Source organism: Eretmochelys imbricata, chromosome 5 (genome assembly GCF_965152235.1).
Source record: "Eretmochelys imbricata isolate rEreImb1 chromosome 5, rEreImb1.hap1, whole genome shotgun sequence".
NCBI classification, from domain to species: Eukaryota; Metazoa; Chordata; order Testudines; family Cheloniidae; genus Eretmochelys; species Eretmochelys imbricata.
This window is the reverse complement of record NC_135576.1, coordinates 113,182,067-113,203,249: the sequence shown is the minus strand read 5'-3', so window position 1 is coordinate 113,203,249 and position 21,183 is coordinate 113,182,067. Positions and strand designations below refer to the sequence as shown.

General features: G+C 44.7%; 2 protein-coding genes across 21 annotated transcripts in view; one reads left to right on the top strand and one right to left on the bottom strand.

The window, feature by feature from the left end:
- Window positions 1-14,434, bottom strand: part of DMRTA1 (DMRT like family A1) — a 238,354-nt gene extending 223,920 nt beyond the window's left edge. For 12 of the 18 annotated variants that reach the window (XR_013346228.1, XR_013346227.1, XR_013346217.1 and 9 more), the window contains exon 1: window positions 1,460-1,862. The gene's annotated coding sequence lies outside the window, so the exon portion shown is untranslated. The other 6 variants (XR_013346219.1, XR_013346231.1, XR_013346225.1 and 3 more) reach the window with 5 other exon arrangements.
- On the top strand, window positions 1,985-9,810 carry LOC144265261 (cyclin-dependent kinase 4 inhibitor B-like). 3 transcript variants are annotated; one of them, XM_077817719.1, is made up of 4 exons: window positions 1,986-2,727; window positions 5,568-5,925; window positions 6,272-6,359; window positions 9,412-9,810. In XM_077817719.1, exons 1-2 carry the CDS (start codon window positions 2,599-2,601, stop codon window positions 5,847-5,849), a joined length of 411 nt encoding a protein of 136 aa, XP_077673845.1. In that variant the 5' UTR covers window positions 1,986-2,598; the 3' UTR covers window positions 5,850-5,925; window positions 6,272-6,359; window positions 9,412-9,810. The 3 variants fall into 3 exon arrangements, with proteins under 3 accessions (XP_077673846.1, XP_077673845.1, XP_077673844.1); XM_077817720.1 differs by lacking the exon at window positions 6,272-6,359 and having other exon boundaries at window positions 1,985-2,727; XM_077817718.1 differs by having other exon boundaries at window positions 5,568-6,359.
- Window positions 14,435-21,183: the final 6,749 nt, after the last annotated feature.

The following is a 21,183-nucleotide window of genomic DNA, read 5'->3' as shown; positions in this document are numbered from 1 at the left end:
TTAGAGTGGAAAGTGAGGTTCCCAGAGAGTAATGGACTAGTTGAATTTTCTCCAGTGACCATGAAAGGGAGAGGACAGACAAGACCAGCTTTAAGAGTGAGGGATCCAGATAGAGTTACATGGTTTGGGGGCTAAGGCCCTCAGTTACCTTTTGGTGTCCCACCCGGTAGAGGGATTGGGTTGCACAACCACATTGAACAGCTGCCAGCAGGAGAGCTGTCCTTGGTGCTAGTGGCTCCCCCAAAGATCCCTGCCGCAGTTCCCACCGAGGAATGCGTGCCTGGTTCCTAATCCATGGGATGAATGCTCTGGTAGTCAGAGCTAAATTGTAATCTCTTTCTCCCCCAACACTATCACTGTGCTGCTTCCACCACCTCCTCTCTCTCTCATCTTTCAGTATTTTTCTACAGAAATCAACATGCAAAAATATTTGCTTTCATGGTCTAGCTTTCCAAAAACCACACTATATATTTTTCATTAATCGACTAACATCTATATTTTTAAAGATATACAGCAACATTCCCAGCTGCCACATGCCAACCCATAATTTGTTTGCATCTCGCAGAACTTTTAAAAATAAAACTCTTGAAGAAAAGAAAATTTCTTCCTGCGACAAGTACTGTGGCATTCCTGAAAAGGGTTCACAAGCCTTGTTCAACTTTATCATGACAACAGCCATCTACATCAACATATTTCATTCTATTTATCTGAATTCACTTTATCTTTATCATCCGCAATTGATAAGCATGCTGGTTTTGCCAAGGTACTATATTTTTATTGGCAGAGGCAAGGAAAACAAGAATTGTACAAATATATTGACACTTGAAAGTGAAACCTGCATACTCTCCAACACCTACCTGGAAGGTACAAAGTCTTTAAGTCTGGTTTTTAAAAATGGATGATTTGGAAGGGGAGGTGGAGACATATGACTTCTATTAGTTGTACCTAGAGGTCCCAACCAATACAGGAGCCTCTTTGCCTTAGGCATCTTATTTCTTAGTATGTGTTTGTATAAACTTCCTCAAAAAGCTTGCAAACTAGACAAGTGAGAGGTGAGAAAAGAAAGGGAAGAAACACATATGACTATTAAACAATCATATCTTGCTCTTATATCGTGGTTTTTATCAGTAAATCTCAGGGTGTTTCACACAGGAGATCAGCCTTATAAACCACATTTTATAGATGGGTAAACTGAGGCACAAAGCAGCGACGTGACAATTTCTGAAAGGAGCTCAGGTGACAAGGGGCAGTATAAAAACTTGAGTAGAATAAGCGGGGGACGGGAAACTGAGGCACGGGTTGGCTGAAAGGGCTTGCCCAACGTAACACCACAGGGCGGTGGTAGAGTTGGGAAGATAACCCGGATCTCCCCAGTCCCAATCTGGTGCCCTAGCCACTGGGCCACCCAGCTTGTCCTAGCGAAAAGCAGGATGAATAATTTTTTGCGTATCTATAGTACCTGTCATCTGAGGCTCTCAAAGCGTTTTACAACCATCCGTGGACTGGGCTTCACGTCCCCTGGGAGGCTGCGGAAGGACTGGCCCTACTTTCTAGATGAGGCCACTGAGGCACGAAACAGAGGGGACGGCTTGTTCAAGGTCACTCTGCCCGTCAGCAACAGCCTCGCGCTTCAGTGGCCACTGCCAAGGCTGAACGAAGGCTCTGGAGGGGCTGGGGTTTGTTGGGCTGTTCTTCCACCCCTCCCTCCCTCCGGCGCGTGGGGCTGGCGGGCGAGATTAGGCCGCAGCCCAGGGAAGGAGCCGCCTGTGCTGCAGGCAGACAAGATTACTGCCGAGCCCGTGCCAGCGCCGGGCCGCCCTACCCCCGCCCGCTCCCTGGCCCTGGGAGCACCATCCAGCAGCGGGCCCCGCCGCAAGTCCGCCGCTGACTCTGCAAAAGCGGGGAGGGCGTGCGTGGGGGCGGGGGGACGGCGAGGGGAAGGTTCCCTCCCCAGAACCTTTGGCTGCCTGCGTTCTACAACAGAACGCCAGTCGGAAGCCACGAGCGCATGCGCCTCCCGGGACGGGCTCTCACGCCGCGCGCTCCCCAGCTGTTCCCTGGCTGGCCGCTGCTTGCCTGGGTGCGTGACATCAGGCGCTGGGCAAGTCAGAACACGTACCGGGCGGCAGGGCCGGGGAGGGGACAGGCGCGGGGCGGGGAGGGGCGCCAGCTGAACGAAGAAAACAAGTCCTGGGCTTCTCCAGCTGAGCCGCAGAGGCGGCGTCCCTGCAGCCGGTGGGACCTCACCTCCCGCTGGGCGCCGCGGAGGTGCTGAACCTGGGCCCGGGAGCAGCAGGGGAAGAAAGAGGAGGGCAAAGCGGGAGAGCGCAGGAAGAAAGCCCGGGGAGCTGTTCAGATCAGACCCGCCTGCCCGGTGGTGGGCACCGCTGGAGCGGCTGCCCCTCTACCCCCCAGGAAGCGCCGCTGCCCCTCGGGGTTCTCCGAGGAGAGGCGACCGGCGGCCGCGCCGCGCTCTGATGGCTTAGGAGACCTGTGCGAGCTGGACCAGCCCCGAGAGCTTGCCGAAGGGGGAAGCGCCAGGCGGGTGCCCCGGACACTGGTGCGAATAGATGTGAGATCCAGCAGCGAGGAAGAGGCATGGGCCAGCCTGGGGCCAACGACATGGCCAACGCCGCTGCCTTAGGGAATTTGGCGAAGGTGAGGGAGCTGCTGGACCAGGGGGCGGACCCCAATGCAGTCAATTCCTACGACAGGACGCCGATCCAGGTACAGGGACCAGCGAGGGGGGTTCACGGGGAGCCAGGCAGGAGACTCAGGACCCGGTGGGAGGTGGGGAGTACAAAGGGTGCAAACCAAAAAGACTGCAGGTGCTGAGCGCTTAGCACGCTCTGGTTTTAGTGAACGCAGCGCCTCGGAGACTCGGGCCCTTTACAAGCCTCGCAGACATTATACAGCTATCATCACACACAGCAGCTCCAAAGTGCGGGGAGAGTCAGTTGTTACTTTCACCTCGGACTGACTGCTCATAGCGTGGGGGTGGCAAAGCGACACATCAATGTAGTCCTTCAGAAAGTCAGCCGATCACCTTCCACGATTGTTCTTTTCGCTATTTATTCACCATGCACTCAATCAGGCTGCCGGCGATTAAAAAAAGTAAACCTAGTTTTGTTAGCGTGTGTCGCATTTTGTGACTGTTTTTACGCAGGGAGTGTTGTTCCTCATACATGTGCCAAAAATCACCCCTTCTGCCGCGAGCCTAAAGTTGACACTATAATAGCCGATAAAATCAAAAGGCGAAGCGGAATGGGAAATTCTATCCAGTGCATACAAACGCTAGCCATTTTTTCACAAGCTTAACAAAATGCTGAAATGGCGATACAACATCTCGGTGTCCGCAGAAATATGTAGAAGGAACACAGTATTTAAAAAAAAAAAAAAAGGAAAGGAAAGGAAAGGAAAGGAAAGGAGGACTTGTGGCACCTTAGAGACTAACCAATTTATTTGAGCATAAGCTTTCGTGAGCTACAGCTCACTTCATCGGTATTTAAAGTCACAAAACACTAAATCTGACTCCTCAGATAAACATCAGACATTATTAACATGCTAAAAGGACATGCATGCTTCAGTTGGCTTGTTCTAATAAAGATATAACTCTATACCCCATTTAATATTTATCCTCTAGTATTTCTTGGTCGTTTTCAGGGCCCGATCCTGCAGCCCTACTCATACAAAGCCCCCACTGAGTTCTATGGGGGTGATCTGCATGAGGGAGGACAGTCCGAAGGAGTAGGCACCAAAGCCACACTTATGAAATGATCGAAGAAAATTAGTTCATCTCACTTAACGAGAAAACCGAAAGTCTATTACAAACACGCCGATCTTTCTGAAAACAGTTTTAGTTTTAATAACCTATAGTTTTTATCGGTAACTGTAATTGTGACACGATGACTCAAACCCACCAAGTGCTTTAAATTCTCGAATTTCAGCAATTGCTATATCTGTGCCTAAATATCATTTTCGGAAAGGGTGCCCTCTCATTTTACATCTCACTACTGGAAGTAGTGATATAATATTTTCGTCCGAGACCAAATACATTAACTAAACGATATATGCGTAGAAACACTAGCTCATGCAGAAAAAAAGGGGGGGTATGCATTAGAATGAGTTATTTATGTCATATATAGTGAAGTACAGACATTAAAAACTTTAATCTCCTTCAGGAGTACTAGAAACTAAAGTACATTCTCAATCTTGATTTCTACTTAGGTTCAGTTATTTATGTATTTAGCAAACGTTTATGTATATTCTCGCACAAAACAAAATTGGAATTACCTGAAAAGCTATGTTGTAAGAGATGCAAGGACAATTTAGATTACAACATCAACATTTTACTGAAAAGGGGGTAATTTGTGCATTTGATAATAATCCTTCAGTAGACATGGTGCTGCACCATTTAATTTGCTGCGTTTTTGTGCAGTATCTTTCAGCATTTAGATTTCAACATAAAAAAACTAACTTCAAAAGCAGTGAGCTTTCTAGTATGGTTCTAAGGTCAATAGAAATTGTAGTGTTTTCGTGGCCACTGGACTAAGTTAAAACTGTATTTTAAATCCCTTAAAACGAAACACATATACACAGGCGAGTCACTGGTCTAGTAAAATCGTGCCGGCAGAAAGGGTAACAGCAGCGTTAAGTGCTAGTGAACGATCTACTATTTTAAGCACCGGGGTGGGAGGGCGGAAGTGCCATAAACTAAAGGAAAGTTAATTATATTTAAACTGAAATTCAATATTTTTATACAGAGGGAAAGATTTAAATCTATATCTACTATTCAAAAAAGCAGGGGGGCGGTAGTTATTGTTTTTATTGTGGTGGCTCTTGTGCGTATTATAAATGAACTTCCAGTTTGAATGTTGTATTTTCATAATGAGCAGCTTCTGACTCAGGTCACATTTCTGTTTGCCTTAAGGGGAATTTTGCCAGAGTAAAGACTGCCTTTTGGGTCCATCTAAGAACCTTCCGTTTTGGTAAAATTTCAGACTTTCCGAAAACCGGGGTTTCCGTTTGTGCAGAGGAATGGTCGGTAGCATTTCTCTGTACATGTGCTCAAAAGCTAAATGCGTTTTTGGTCTAGAGTTTCCCCCAAATGCATTGTGGTGCCGCGCATTAAGAGGGGGTTATTTACAGTACAGCACGTGTGTGCGCGCCTGTATGCACACTGATATTTAATACATACATGATATAATATCCACATTTACATACCTGGGAGGGGGGACCTGAGACTTGATTTTCTGGCCATTTCAAGCAGCTTCCTGTTTCTCTTGGTCTTGCAGCCTTTGATGGTATTCGACGCCTTTAGAGCCTAGGAGGCGATTGACTCTGATCAACATTTTATTAACCTGTTTTATTAACCTGCGGGCCTGATCCGATCCCATTGACTTTAATGGTAGTTGGATCAGGCTCAGACTGAAACTCAGTAGTTAAACCGCTGGCATTAGTTGCAGAGACCCAATCCTGCAGTTCAATCCCTACCCAGGCTTGGCCACCAGTGGGAGTTGGCCAAACACGGAGTCAGTGACTGACGGCTTCTGCCCCTCTCCTCCCAGGTCATGATGATGGGAAACACCCAGGTGGCGGAGCTGCTGCTGCAGAGAGGAGCGGATCCCAACCGGCCGGACCCGCGCACCGGCTCCCTCCCAGTGCACGATGCGGCGCGAGAAGGTTTCCTGGACACCCTTGTGGCGCTGCACCGAGGCGGGGCTCGCTTGGATCTGCGGGACGCATGGGGCCGCCTCCCCATTGACCTAGCTGTCGAGAGCGGGCATCAGCAAGTGGTCAGCTACCTCCGCGCCCAGCCTGCAAGGGGTGCCGCTCCGCCCCAGGCATAGGGCACGGGCGTGTGGCCAGCCGTCTGCGGGGCTTTGCCCTGCTCAGCCGCATACAGCACTGAACTGCAGGCACCAGGTTTGTCTACAGCAGCCGGGGACCACCCCGCAGGAGTAACCCTGACACATCAGGCTGGAAAGCAGAGGGTGGCCGCAGGGGAGGCTGTGGCCACCACTCATTAGGGGTCACCCAATTTTGTTCATCTTTAATCCAGTACTGTACCCTCCCCACATTTACAGAAGAGTCCACATTCATGGGTGTTATAATATTTCCTCCTTGAACATAACTTATTGTCCGTTTTTTTTCTTAAACGTATGAAGTATAATAAAGAGGAATAATATATTGTAAATATGCCACTTGGAAATGTTCTCTTAAATGCACTAAAAGCAAACACTATCTTTTTTTTTCTTTTTTTTTTTTTTAGATTTTTACTTTGCACAAATATGTATATTAGCTTTTACTTGAAAAAAAATGAACGTTCAAACACAACCACTGTAAAGGAAACCATGAAGGTAAATATATGACTTAAATTAATAAACTATTACTAGTCTGACAGAAACCAAAACTTTGTGTAGTTCTTGGGTTTCAGTTTTCCTTCCCAGATCTGGAATACAAACAGATTCCTAGTGCCTGGATTTTCCAAAAGATGTGGATAGGAAATAAGCTAGACATCTTTTCAAACATAGAAACCAGAGAGAGTCTAAGAATTTTAGATCCCTAGGGCCAGATCCAACTCCCATTGATATTAATGGTTGACTTTGATTTTAATAGAAGCTATCTGAAGCTCACAGTGCTAAAATGATCATTTTATTTTATTTTATTTAACATGGTTTTAAATCATTAGGGATACTCCTATTTGCATTTTAGACTCATATTTTCACTTACCAACTGAAGGTGTAGACCATACAATCAGGTGAAATCATATAAGCTGTTAAAAGTCACTATAGGAATAAAATATTTACAGTGTGTCCCACAAAGATTAAGAACATAAGAATGGCCATACTGGGTCAGACCAATGGTCCATCTAGCCCAGTATCCTATCTGACAGTGACAGGTGCTAGATGCTTCAGATGGAATGAACAGAACAGGGTAACAATCCATCCCTTCCAGTCCAAGCTTCATGCAGTCAGAGGTTTGGGGACACCCAAAAAATGAGATTGCATCCTTGAGTATGTTGGCTAATAGCCATTGATGGACCTATCCTCCATGAACTTATCTAAGTCTTTTTTGAGATCAGTTATACCTTTGACCTTAACATCCCCAGGCAATGACTTCCACAAGTTGACTGTGCCTTGTGTGCAGAAGTACTTCCTTATATTTGTTTTAACCCTGCTGCCAATTAATTTCATTGCAAGAACGAATGGTCACCCATTGTGTGAAAGGGTAAATAATATTTCCCTATTCATTTTTCCCGTCATTCATGATTTTATAGATATCTGTAAGATCCTCCCTTAGTCATAAGAACATAAGAATGGCCATACTGGGTCAGACCAAAGGTCCATCAAGCCCAGTATCCTGTCCTTTGACAGTGGCCAATGGCAGGTGCCCCAAAGAGAATGAACAGACAGGTTATCATCAAGTGATCCATGCCCTGTCACCCAATCCCAGCTTCTGGCAAACAGAGGCTAGGGACACCATTCCTGCCCATCCTGGCTAATAGCCATTGATGGACCTATCTTCCATGAATCTATATCTAGGTCCTTTTTGAACCCTATTATAGTATTGGCCTTCACAACACCCTCTGGCAAGGAGTTCCAGAGGTTGACAGTGCGTTGCATAAAAAAATACTTTCTTGTGTTTTCTTTAAAACCTGCTACCTATTAATTTCATTCAGTGGCCCCTTAGTCCTATATTATGAGAAGGAGTAAATAACACTTCCTTATTTACTTTCTCTATACCACTCATGATTTTATAGACCTCTATCATATCCCCCCTTAGTCACCTCTTTTCCAAGCCAAAAAGTCCCAGTCTGATTAATCTTTCCTCATATGGAAGCCATTCTATACCCCTAATCATTTCTGTTGCCCTTTTCTGAATCTTTTCCAATTCCAATATATCTTTTTTGAGATGGGGTGACCACATCTGCATGCAGTATTCAAAATGTGGGCGTACCATGGATTTACATAGAGGCAATATGATATTTTCTGTCTTATCGATCCCTTTCTTGATGATTCCCAACATTCTGTTTGCTTTTTTGACTGCTGCTGCACATTGAGTGGATGATTTCAAAGAACTATCCACAATGACTCCAAGATCTCTTTCTTGAGTGGTAACAGCTAATTTAGACCCCATCATTGTATATGTATAGTTAGGATTATGTTTTCCAATGTGCATTACTTTGCATTTATCAACATTACATTTCATCTGCCATTTTGTTGCCCAGTCACCCAGTTTTGTGAGATCCTTTTGTAGCTCTTCACAGTCTGCCTGGGACTTAACTATCTTGAGTAGTTTTGTATCATCTGCAAATTTTGCCACCTCACTGTTAACCCCTTTTCCCAGATCGGTTAAATAGGACTGGGCCCAGTACAGATCCCTGGGGGACACCACTATCTACCTCTCTCCATTCTGAAAACTGACCATTTATTCCTACCCTTTGTCTCCTATCTTTTAACCAATTACCAATCCATGAGAGAACCTTCCCTCTTATCCCATGACTGCTTATTTTGCTTAAGAGCCTTTGGTGAGGGACCTTGTCAAAGGCTTTCTGAAAATCTAAATACACTATATCCACTGGATCTCCTTTGTCCACATGCTTGTTGACCCCCTCAAAGAATTCTAGTAGATTGGTGAGGCATGATTTCCCTTTACAAAAACCATGTTGACTATTTCCCAACAAATTATGCTCATCTATGTGTCTGGACAATTTTGTTCTTTACTGTAGTTTCAATCAATTTGCCCAGTACTGAAGTGAGGCTTACTGGCCTGTGATTGCCAGGGTCACCTCTGGAGCCCTTTTTAAAAATTGGCATCACATTAGCTATCCTCTAGTCATTTGGTACAGAAGCGGATTTAAATGATAGGTTACAGATGACAGTTAGTAGTCCTGCAATTTCACATTTGAGTTCCTTCAGAACTCTTGGGTGAATACCATCAGGTCCTGGAGACTTATTACTGTATAGTTTATCAATTTGTTCCAAAATCTCCTCTAATGACACCTCATTTTGGGAAAGTTCCTCAGATCTGTCACCCAAAAAGCTAGGCTCAGGTTTGGGAATCTCCCTCATACCCTCAACAGTGAAGACCGATGCAAAGAATTCATTTAGTTTCTCCGCAATGGCCTGATCGTCTTTGAGTGCTCCTTTAGCACTCATCTCTCTAACCTGAACAGTCCCAGTTTTTTTTAATCTCTCCTCGTAGGGAAGCTGTTCCATATCTCTAATAATTTTTGTTGCCCTGCTCTGTACTTTTTCCAATTCTAATTTTATATATATATAAGATGGGATGGCCACACCTGCACACAGTAATCAAGGTGTGGGAGTACCAGGGATTATAGGATATTTACTGTCTTATTATTTATCCCTTTCCTAATGGTTCCTAACATTCTGTTATCTTTTTTGACAGCTGCTGCAAGTTCAACAGATGTTTTCAGAGAACTATCCACAACGACTCCAAGATCTCTCTGAGTGGCAACATCTAATTTAGACCCCATCATTTTGTATGTATAGTTGGGATTACATTTTCCAGTGTACATTTCTTTGCACTTATCCATACTGAATTTTATCTGCCATTTTGTTGCCCAGTCACCCAGTTTTGTGAGATCCCTTTGTAACTCTTCACGATCAGCTTTGGACTTAACTATGCTTTTTGTATGCTTTGCAAACTTTGCCATTTTGCCCCACACTTTTTCCAGATTGCTTTACAAAGTGCAGTGCCACAAGAAGGAAACCGTGAATGATACAGGTTTTTAAAAATCCTATGCTGCCTGATACTGAAAATACAAAATAGTTCTATAAATTTCAATATCCTGATGTTCCCTGAGTCTTCATTTCTCTTTTAATTCCCTAAAAAACAACTATCACACAATATCCCAAAGCAAAATATTCAGGACCAACTGTGTGTGTGTGTGTACGTGTGTGTGTGTGTGTACGTACATTCACAATCAATTTAGGAAAGTCTCACCCCAAAATGGAAACAAGTCTCAAATACATCTTAGGGAGAAACTGCACTGAAAAAGTTGAGCTTCCAAAAGGGTGGGGGGAGGGAAGGAATGTTTAAAAAGGACTATTCATCTAAGCAATTTCAAGCCTTTGATAATGTACCCAAAGGCATAATTTCTTAGCAGGAAAACAAAAAGCTGTAGCCCAGAATTCAAAAAATAGAAAACTGAATCCAGTAAGTCAATACACACTCCAATTTTTTATATTTTTTATTTTGGATCTGTGTGGTCAAAAAGAGAGAGAGAGAGAGAGAGAAAGAGAGACTCTTATCTTTGTAGGGTTGAAATTTTGGTAGCAATAGAACAGAGCTGGTAATACACTAAGAGGCAAAAACTCACGATAAAAGTAATTTCTTTCTGTTCTCTGACTTTGAATGACCTTGATCATATCAGACATCCTGTGTCAACTGCTCATTACAGAATGAAATTCACCCCATGAAGAGGGCTAGCAAGAATCCTGTGTCTAAGGGTAGCCCACGAGGAATAAGTGTACTTGAAGGCCTCATGCAGCTCCTCTGCAAGGGATGAATGTTAAACTATTTTCCATACAGATTTGCTCTTCGCGTTTTATTTATGTTTCTAACAAATCTGGGGCAAATCCTGTTCAATTTACTCACACGGGTAACCCCACTGGTCTCTCTGGTATTAGCTGGGCAAATTAGAAGGCAGGATTTGGCCCCTTATTTGGATTGCTGCTGTTCACATCCCTGCCATCTACAAAATAAATCTCTTGTAAACACTAAAGGGCTCTTCACCAACCAAAGGCCTAAAACAGATTATTCTCCTCCCTTTGGGGACAGATTAATGGAGATTTTTAAAAGGCATTATTTACTTTCATTTGAACTCTGGGGAAAGAGAGGATCCCTCTCCCGACCTTCCTTAGCAACCTCTCTAAAACCAGTATTTGCTCTCTAGACTCCATTCTGGAAATTTTGCCCTTGACTTCCATGGGAGCAGCAGCAAGAAATGTGTGCAGTGATAATCCTGTCCACCAATTTTAACTTCCCCTAGTTGACATCACAATTAAACATCAATAGATCTAATTCAAGCTCTCCCCATTTTTCAGAGTAGGCAGGTGACGGCAGAATGTACTCCTACTTCCATCTGGGGACCCATACCCGGGCTACTCCGATGGAGCACCTCACCCCCTCTGAGCACTCCCCAAGTCACCCGGGACCATCGAGAAGTGTGCGAGGGACTGTGGGGAAAGCAGGATGTTCACGCTGAAAAGCGGACACCATGTCTCCAGGTCTAAACCACGGCTCAGCGAGTGGAAGGTTTCATTGAGATCCTGCAGTGTCGACTCTACAGACTGGGAGGCGGGAGGAGGGGTAATAGGCGTGGGATTGCAGCAAGGGTGTTCCGCCTGGCCGTGCACCGGTGTATCTAGCCCAAAGCTACACTTTGGCTACACATTTCTACAAAGTGCCCAGTATCTAAACATCTTCGCGGCTAGTGTAACTTCATTGCGAAGTCGCCGTCTTCATGTTTAGCAGCGCGGCGTGTTTTCTGAAGTAGCCGAGACATTCGACGGAGGTTATGCAGACGCATCGGTAGGAAAATCGCTCCCACAGACCGCGAGAAAGAAAAGAGCAAAAGGTGAGCGATTTTGTCCCCCCAGGGCCCCTGGAGCAAAATCTTGACCGGCACAGGTGTATCACATAGGACCACATTCTCAGCTGGTGTAAGGCACCATAATGCCCCTGGAGTCAGTGGAGAGTTGCAGATTTACACAGAGGGTTTGACCCAGAGTATCCCAACATTTGACAATGGATTAAACCCTATTTGATACGCAGGTAGGTGTTGCCCATAAATATTATTTTCACACTAGTTGTCCTTTGGGGGCCTATTTATGCTCTCTGACGCAAGTGGAAGCTTTTCTATTAAGCTTTTGGGGAAACTATGGGGCTTTTAGGAGGTCACTTACCTTCTTTTTCAATTCTCCTCTCCCCCCCCCCGGCCTCCTCCCCATTCGGGCACAGTTTCCCTAACTTTAATCCAGACTCTGCTCACTTTATTCCCGTGAGTAAAATGACCAGACAGCTGATTTTCCTCTTTAGCTAAATTAGAGCTGCTGCCCAAGCCTGCAACTGGCTCTCCCGCAACCAGAAACATACCGGAAGAACCTCAGAAACTGGGAGCTGATCCTGCTACTCTAACTCGTGTGAGTCATTCTTACTTACGCAAGCAGCTGCAAGGGGCCTATTCGGCGGTGACGTTCACCACCGTGCAGAGGTGGAAACACAAAGCCTATCGCAGCAACCGAGTGCCACTATTTTGAGGGCTGGAATGGCACTTCAGTAACTGCCCAGGGCTTGTGCTGGCGGTCAGCGCAGGGGTGAATTTTATCGCACGTGAGGAAGGTTACCAGTACCCGAGCCTTTACCATAAACTTTTGAACCCTCTGAACGTAGAGCCCATATTATCTCAAGGGCAGCATCGTTGGCTGATTGTTTGCAGCATTAGGCTCTCCTGACATTCTCTTTGCCTCGAATAGAATTACAGGGTTTGGACACTACGGCTTGTTTATTAACAAAATGTCTATAGTTTGTATTAAATAATACCATTGTAATTGACTTGGAATAACGTATCTAACATAATGGCATTATATACGTCCCCAGGATAAGGGGCACTCCCACCACCATTTTTGAACTGGTATTCGCAGGAACTATGGATAACTATTGAAAAAGCTTTTTTTTTTTTTTTTTTTTTTGCTTCCACCAGTAACACAATGGGTCAACTGCTCCTTCCTTTACTCACACCAATAGTCCTAGTGAAATCAGTGGGACCACCAGCTTTGCTAAGGCAAGGCAGCAGGATTTGGCCCATTTTGTTTAATTACTTCATCTACATTTTATTGCTGTAAGAATTTGTTAGCCCCTCCCCCACAAAAAAAGCCACTTTATTAAATTCCTGTTTTCACTCATTCTTTCCCCAGAGGTGTTGGATAAAGTTTTAAATGTTTGTTTTCAGGCTACTGATTTTGTTGTTGTTGACAGCCCAGAGGAGGCGGTTTCTGAAAATATGTAATATTCACTCTCTGTACATATGAGCCATCCCAGCTCCCCCGTCCCACGTTTACAGTATTAAAAACAAAACCAAACTCACCCAAGTGCCCTGGAGTCCTCCTCCCTAATAAAAACAAATTCAGAAATGTTCAAAAATCATCTTTAGAGACTTCCTGCCCTTGAAGTGTTCCCTGCATTCTTTGCCCACCCCAAACGCTCACTACACTTCTCTGGGTGTCTGGAATGTGCAGAGGCTGCAAAACGCAAGGCCTTCTGAAAACCGAACTGTCTACACGAAGGAGGCTATCTTGGCACAGCTCCATCGCCCTACAACGGCCGGCCTAACCCAGACCCGCAAGGCTGCGGCTGCTACGTAGTGCCCAATTCTCGCACCTGAGCCAGACTCTTGAGCCCATTTTGTGTCTCTGCTGAAATGGCGCTGAGAGGAGCAGGAGTTCTCGTTTCTATCTGCTCAGCGGCATGGGAAGGACGGGAAGAAAGTATCTTCCCCAGACATCAGCGATCTCGCCAGGATTTACTTCGTGGGTGCTGCCCCCAGACCACAATTTAGTAAACTAGGGAATGCTGGGCCATTTCTGAGCCAACAAAAATTCCAGGAACTCCCTTCGACACGCTCTTAATACCCGCTGGGAAGGAGATGTAAACAAGCCCCGATCAAACGTGGTTTTCTGAGGCATCTTCTTAATTTGCTTACCCAACACAGGGGGTTTACTACATTGACTCAAACCTGACTTCCTCGAGAAACGGAGCATGCAATTTCTTTTTAATAATACTCCCCCGCCCCTCACCCTCGCCGCTAGCTTCCCATCACGAGCGAGGCTTGTGTTTGTTTGTGTCTTTGTTTTGACACTTCACAGATATCTTGCTTCTCTACAACGTGACACACTGGGATCAAACCGAAAATAAAACAAGTCCGGGCATCCGCACAAACGCTGGCGGGGCGTGAGAGCTCATCCTTAAACTCCCCCAAGCCACCGAAACGGCGTTTGCTTATTTAACCGCGACTTTAGAAAGTCACCTATCGGGAGCCACTGAAGGGGGTGGGGCGACACACGCAATCCGCCGCGCAGTTAGTTACCCCTGGTTGTAAGTCGCGAGTAAAAGTAGGGCCCGATCTGCGGAGCGGCACAGACAGCAACGGCAGGGCTCCGCGCCTCCTTCAAGGGGCCATGTGACAGCCGCGGACACGATTTGTCGCTGTACAGCGACACGGGCCGCTATTCGGGCTTTTCTCCGCGATTGGCTCTCGCCTCTGCGCCGCTTCCTACCTTCTCGCAGGGAGCCGGTTCCGCGGGGCGTGCGTGGCCGCCCCGCCGGCCCGTGGGGACCCTCCCCGCTCCGCCGGAGGCTGGGGGAGCGGGGGGGACGGAGCGCCTCCCCCAAAAAGGGTCCGATTAAAAAAAAAAAAAAAAAAGCAAACAACACACCAAGCTAGAGAGGAGAACGAATAATGTCGTAAGAGGCTTTATTTAAAACACTGGCTGTGATTGGCTGGCTTTCCTGCGGCGTTCGTGCACTTGGTGGAGGAGCCGGCGATGCTCGCTGGAGCGAGGCGCAAGGTTCGCTGCCGCCTGCCGGCCAGGGGGCGGGACCCCCCTCGCTGCCCCCCAGCGGAACTGGAACTCCCCGCTCGGCTCGAGCAAGCGGGGTGCGCGGGGGAAGGGGGGTGAGGGGGGGGAGAGAGAGGAAGAAGAGCAGAACTGTCTGCAAATGAATGGAGCGCGAGGCTGCTCGTGCAATGCCTGGTCCTGCCTATAGGCGTATCTATAGCTCAACACTTCGGGGGGAAAAGGCGGGGGGGAGAAAAGGGGGGGGGGGAGATTTCCCGCTCCTTCTGCCCTGCGTGGACAGTTACTAACCTGAGCCCCGCAGGGTGCGCTCTCCAAACCGCTGCGCGCTGCCAGGAGCGCCCCAGCCAGCATGGGCATGAGGATAAAATGCACCGTCCGATGTAAGCGCCCGAGAAACCTCCCACGCGTCAGGGCTGTTTTGCTCAAGATCATCCAAGGCTTACTGAAGGCTTATCCAAGATCCAGGCCCCTTCGCCTTTCCCTCGTGGTGGTTTTGAGGAAGCGCTGCAGCAGGCGGGCTGAGCCTGGGCACCCCGCTGAGAACAGGTAGGAACCAACCTCAGAGAGGGGTGGGAATGGAAGGTGCCACTCTTGAGACTGAAGGTGAAATTCTGCCCCCCCCCCCCCACGGAGGTCAATGGCAAAAATTGCCAACCACTTCGGTGGAGCCAGGCAACGCCAGGAGCTGGCTTCACCATAGGAACCTGCTGTGTGTAGAGACAGCCAGTCCTACGGATACTCTTGCTCTTGGGTCGTTTCTTACTATCCCGACTGATTTCAGGAACTTCTGCTTACGGACTGATGGCACGAGGTGGTCCCATATGCCAGGGCGCGCTCTTTTGGCCCCCTATAATTTTCTTTAGTGAACAGCAGCAGATTTTGTAAACGTTACAATACATGACAGTCAGTAATCGCCCACAAACTATTGCGGCATCGTTGTGGCACCTTGTTTGTTCCAATCAGATACAACAGGCGATTTTTCTAGAGTAATTAAAGTGCACCTACCATCACCATCAAGTATGACAAATTGGAGACAAACGTTCTCGTGAGTAGGCACCAAAAATAGTGTTTTGGAGGGAGAAAATGGCCGATTATATACACACACCACTATTTTGTGACTAGCCAGTTAGGAAAGTCAGCATGTTTGCCTTTTTATTGTGATATTTTTAACAGTGAAATCGATTGGCCAGGTTTTATATTTGTTATTGTATAAACATCCAAAACTAAGGTATCAGTGTATCAGATTATCAGTTCATAGAGTTAATTATTAAAATTCATATCTAAAAGATCCTGAGGGGCTCACTCAGGCAAAATTCAAGCACTTCAGTGGGAGTTTTGCCTGAACTGGGACTTCAAAACTGGCCCTCGCAGGGTCTGTTTGGCCCTGTACAGTGCAGTTTAGGCATTGTTTATTATGATTTATTGAATACACAATAAGCATAAAGTATTCTGTGGATTATCTGGGCATTATAAAATGTGGAGCAATGTTAAACAGAGGAAGAACACGATTTCTGTAGTCTAATAGGAAGTGCCAAGACCGATATTAGTGGGGACATAAAAACACACTTTTAAAAAATCCAAACCAGAGGCCCCCTTGGTTCTGAGATTTTTGTATATATATATCACAGTGTTTGGAGCAGGAAATAATTCTGTGCTGCTGATGGAGTACTGAGCACTGGTTAGGCCAGTGTACAGGGAAGGTTTTGATCAAGAGCAATTATGCAGTGTACATCATTATCTTTAAATATCCATATTTAAACTAAATGTTGGGCCTCCTTACTTCAACCGCAGCGATAATAAGTGCTAAAAAATATATCCTCATCAACATCACCTCTGTGATGAACCTGAAAAGCATAAATACCAAAATATGGGACTGATCCTGAAAATATTTACTGCCTGTAAGTCAATTCACTGAAGCCAGGGTCAGAAACCCTGCTCTGGCCAGCAGTGTTTTGCTCTGTGTTTCTGCGCCCCCAAAGAACTATTTTTATATAATTTAATTTTTTAAAAAACTATTAAAAAGCAAATTAGTGCTAAAAAGTTCCCTAAGGTATTCAAAACATGATTGTTTTTCTCTTGGAAGGCCGAGTTATGTTGTGACTGAGCTATAAAACTTGGAATTCCCCCTCCGGCCCTATCATAGCTGTTCTATACAATATAATTATATTAAAATAAATAATAATAAGCCTGGGAGAAGATTAAAGTGAATCGCGAAAAAGAGAAACAATTAAGGGCCCAGACTGTAGGCAGATGCATTCATAGCCTTTGCTGAGGGTACTGGGAGTTGTGTGTGTGTGTCTGAGGGCAGAATTGGACACATTCATTTGAAAATACAGCAGCTGCACTGATCTTTCCCTTTCCCCGTCTGGATTAGAATGATTCTAATTTAGTTGTTTTATCAGAAAGGGAAAGATCCGGGAGGAAATAAAAAGCGATGAACCGACTGAAAACAAATAACACAGGGCCCAACTCCAACAGGGCTTCGGCTCTAACTCCCTGGAGCAGTGCCAAGGAACTGCTTCTAAAAGCACTTACCGAACCAGATAGATCCCGAAGTTTACAAAATGGCTGATTACATTTTAAAGCAAATCCTGCGTATATGAATGTAAGTGAAAATTAGGCAGAAAGTTACTTATTTTGTATGCACTCATGTAGGATTTGTGCTGAAACTTGGGACATTTGTTTTAATTTGGCACATAAAGTAGTTTGTTGATTTCAAAGCCGTAAAAAATATTATAAAATGCTATTAGGAAACCCCTGCATTCTGATTAATCCGCAGCCAGCGTGAGATTCTTGAATATCGTAATGGGCCTGAACCCGCCTTTCAAATAAAACTACTGTATTGTTACAGTAAACCTAGAAAATGCATACAGCACGGTAAATGAAACTATTAGTAAAATACAGAGAACATTTTGTGGCATTGGTTAAACCATAGGTTCAGGAGACCAGGAGTTTTTTCCTGGTTATGTCACCTACCTTTTATGCGACCCTGGACAAGTCACAATCGCCCTTTGCCTCAGTTTCTCTGCTCCTACGTCCACGTTCGAGGTTTACCGAATGTGGGGAGGGCTTAATTAATTATATGTTTGTAAAGCGCTCTCAGATAGTTACTTAGCACCCCTCATCCAACAATTGCCATTCACCTGCTTATATTTTATTTGTATTATAGCTCTACCAAAGTTATCCTCTACCATGGTTCTTTTTAGATTTATAAAAATTAGTCAAGCTATTTGCATACAGGCTAAATCCATCCTTTTAGTTACTTTATTCAGAGACTAAGAAAGCCCTTGCGTACTACGTTATCATAAAACCATGACCCATCCATCCGATTTAACACTAATGTATTGCTATATTAGAAAAGAGCAAAGAGAAAATATTTCAATTATCCATTGTTAAGGGGGGCACATTTTTCCCTTATTTGCATGTTCACCTATCACAGCAAACAAAAAATTATATCACTTTGCTGGTAAGTGGAGGCACTTTAAATAGTAAAATAGGTTGTTTTCTGTTTCGGGTATAACCAAAATAGTTTAACTTTGTATAATTGCAGCTTCCAACTAGATCTGTTTTCATCATTATTCCAAATTATTTTTTCAGTGCAGCTTTAGAGAGAGGCAGAAAAATAAAATCCTTAGACCAGTTAATTGGGGTTGCTAAATTGTTTAATGTGAAATGGAAAAAATTATACAGGAAGTAAGGTTTCATCAAAAAGTATCATTCTCTTTTTATCCCTTCCGCTTCAACAAAATATTTTTCCCAGCAGTAAAGAGGTGCAGTAACTAGGTTAATCAAATATAATTCTGTGATCAGCATTTGTTCAGCAATATTGTGGTCATCTCAGATATTCTTTTGTGGTACCTGCTAGTAAATGCGAGCTGCTTGACTGAAACAGCACAAGGTATTCTATGATGTGGATTTCTGAGAGAAGCGTAGATGGATTTAAGGGGGGTGTAGAAGGAAAAGGGGATAGTTTTGAGGCCATGGGTAGAAAAGGTTGAAAATTGACGTGGGGGGGGGGTCTTATTAGCAGGGTTCTCGGAGCCTTTCTTCTGCTATCTTGTTTGATGCTGATCTGCAGTTTTGTGGCTTGTGTCAGTTCCCGTAAAATAACTCTTTTCTCTTATGATTGAGCCAAATCTATGCAGGACACCCGAGTGCTGTGTCAGTTTCTTGGTTTATAAAGGCTTTTACGATTATTTACTTTATATTAGCATGATAGCTCGATGCATTTTCCAGAACATTAAAATAAACCAGCATTTTTGCAGCCCATTCCCACCCCAGTACGGATGAAAAATTCGGACCTGTAAAGAAAGATGCCAGAAGGATCCAGTGGAACTTGCATTGCATTGTAAACGTGCCAGACTTGGAGCCCTGAGTGAGAAGCTGGGCTCAGATAAGGAAACATTACACATTTGTGGACATCCATTTTCAAGATACACTTTTTGCCTGACAGTTACTGGGATCCTCTCTTTGCCGTGTGCGTACATACCAGGGCTGCTATCACAACTCCTACGCCAATCGCCTTTTGTCTGGTATGAAATAGCACCGTGCTCTATATACACAAGAGCATCTTCTAAAGTCACCCCCTTATCAATGTGTGTACTGCTAATTCGGGTAACTGGGTAGCTCTGAAGTTTCTTGGGACTCCTGGATTTGCTTGCCGGAGCAAGCAAAAACATTTTTTAAATCTGTCAGCTGCTTTTTCTTAGTATTTCTGTAGCCATCCCACCATTTTCTACTATAAACAGAAAAGATTAAGGAACTAAATTTCAGAATTGTACTTCCTTAATCTAATCTCTGTATCTAAACAGAGTTTATCACCGTAGGATCTGGGCACTGATTCCGACCAGCTAGTGTTTCGTTTTTATTAGTCTCGGTTTTTTCCTTTATACAAATCAGTTGTATAGTTGCCCACTGTGCTCCGGAAGCTGTAAAATCAAAGATGAGCATCAGACTGTGCACATCCACTAGAATTAGGGCCTGATTAATTTCATTCCCGCTGGAGAAAATCCAAGGTAACTTCGTTGCCTTTTGCGGAGTTTTTCACGCCGGTAAAAAATTCACAGTAGCGCTACGGGAGTTACTAGCGAAAATTCAAGGTAGGGATGTGATCAGAATTCTGCCCATTGTCCCTGCAGAGTTACCAGGAGTACAAACAAAGCCCAGGACCCTGAAAATTCCTTTTTCACGTGAATAATTTTATGCTCGTGTATAATTCCTTCAATGTGGCTGCTCCCATTTTTGCAGGTTCCAAGCCTTATTCCCCCCCCAGTAAACCAAGGAGTCATTTGACTCAGTATCTGACTCAGGAAGCAGATGCTTTGAATAAGGTAGTTTTGTTTTTACAGTCACTTTCTGAGCATAACACCATTTTAGGTGGGTAGTTTAAAATGTGAAAATCTAAATCTCTGCTACAATTTCGCCACCTTGTAACTTGTTCCTAAATATTCTTGTTCTGGCAAAATAATTTTTAAAGTACTTCAGAGCAGGAAGTGCAATTTTGTAACTTTGAAGCACTGTTTCTATGGGAGAACAACATCACCTTCAGGTCATTCTGTGCACTAGTTCTCCTATCAGAAGGTGAAAAGTAGAGGAACTACACAAGGCCTAAGCAAGGTTTCTGTGGTGCCTAGGCCTCCTGATGGCCTTCTTCGTAGGAGTGGATTTCACCCAGGGGGGAAAAAAACCAGAAAGATACTTTCCAGGTACAGTGAAAGCACATAGGCCTCTCAAAAACCTGAACTACCTCTTGATTTCCAAACATTTGGCCTCTACCTCCTGCTGTTTTTTCTCTTTACTACTTTTGTCATCAGTACTATCCTCAGCATGTCCCTGATGGCTTGACTCAATCACTATTTCTTCCCTCCTCTGTGAATAGCTACTAGATGGAACAAACTTCTTGCAGCACAAAATTCTCTGATCACATGCCGTTTACAGTGATACATTTCTTGTGAACTCACAAAAAACACCCTCCTTCAGAACAGTCCACAGCAAGTGTCACAAGGCAGCAAGTTACCTACAGGATAGACTGAAGGGGGGTACGGTGAGGTTACTGGGAAGGCTAAAGAGGAACTAGTTCTAGTGATGTGGTGTAGGCTTGATCCAAAGTCCATTGAAGTGAGTGGAAAAATTTCCCTTGACTTCAGTGAACTTTAGCTCTGGTCCTCAATTATTAAGATGTGGACAAATATTTCAGGTTTGGGGACAAACAAGAAGTTATATATAAATATGTAATTTCTTTTTCCACAGGAGATTTTACACACACACACACACACACCCCTATGGAGAAAGAAATCACAAGATTTGGTTACAGCCTGGAGGTGAAGGGAGGGGGCAAGAGAATAAATACTAGTTAATAGGGATGCATTTATTTGATATTACTGAGCCACCAACTCACAGCTTCCACCTCTCCCGTCAAGTGATCTTAAATGTGACACTGGAATGTGTCCTGGATGGAATTAAAACCCTCTGAAAGGAGGTTTGCTGAGGTGTGTGGGGCGGGGAGGGGTAAACAATATAATTCTCTCTGTAATGTTTAAAAAGCTACCCGCAAGATTGTCAAATCCAAACGGAATAC

What these genes read in the sequence shown, in the direction of transcription:
- LOC144265261 (XM_077817720.1), top strand. Translation starts at nt 2,599, where the DNA reads ATGGGCCAGCCTGGGGCCAACGACATGGCCAACGCCGCTGCCTTAGGG. An exon ending in ACGACAGGACGCCGATCCAG is followed by an intron (nt 2,728 to 5,567) that starts GTACAGGGACCA and finishes CTCTCCTCCCAG; the next exon opens with GTCATGATGATGGGAAACAC.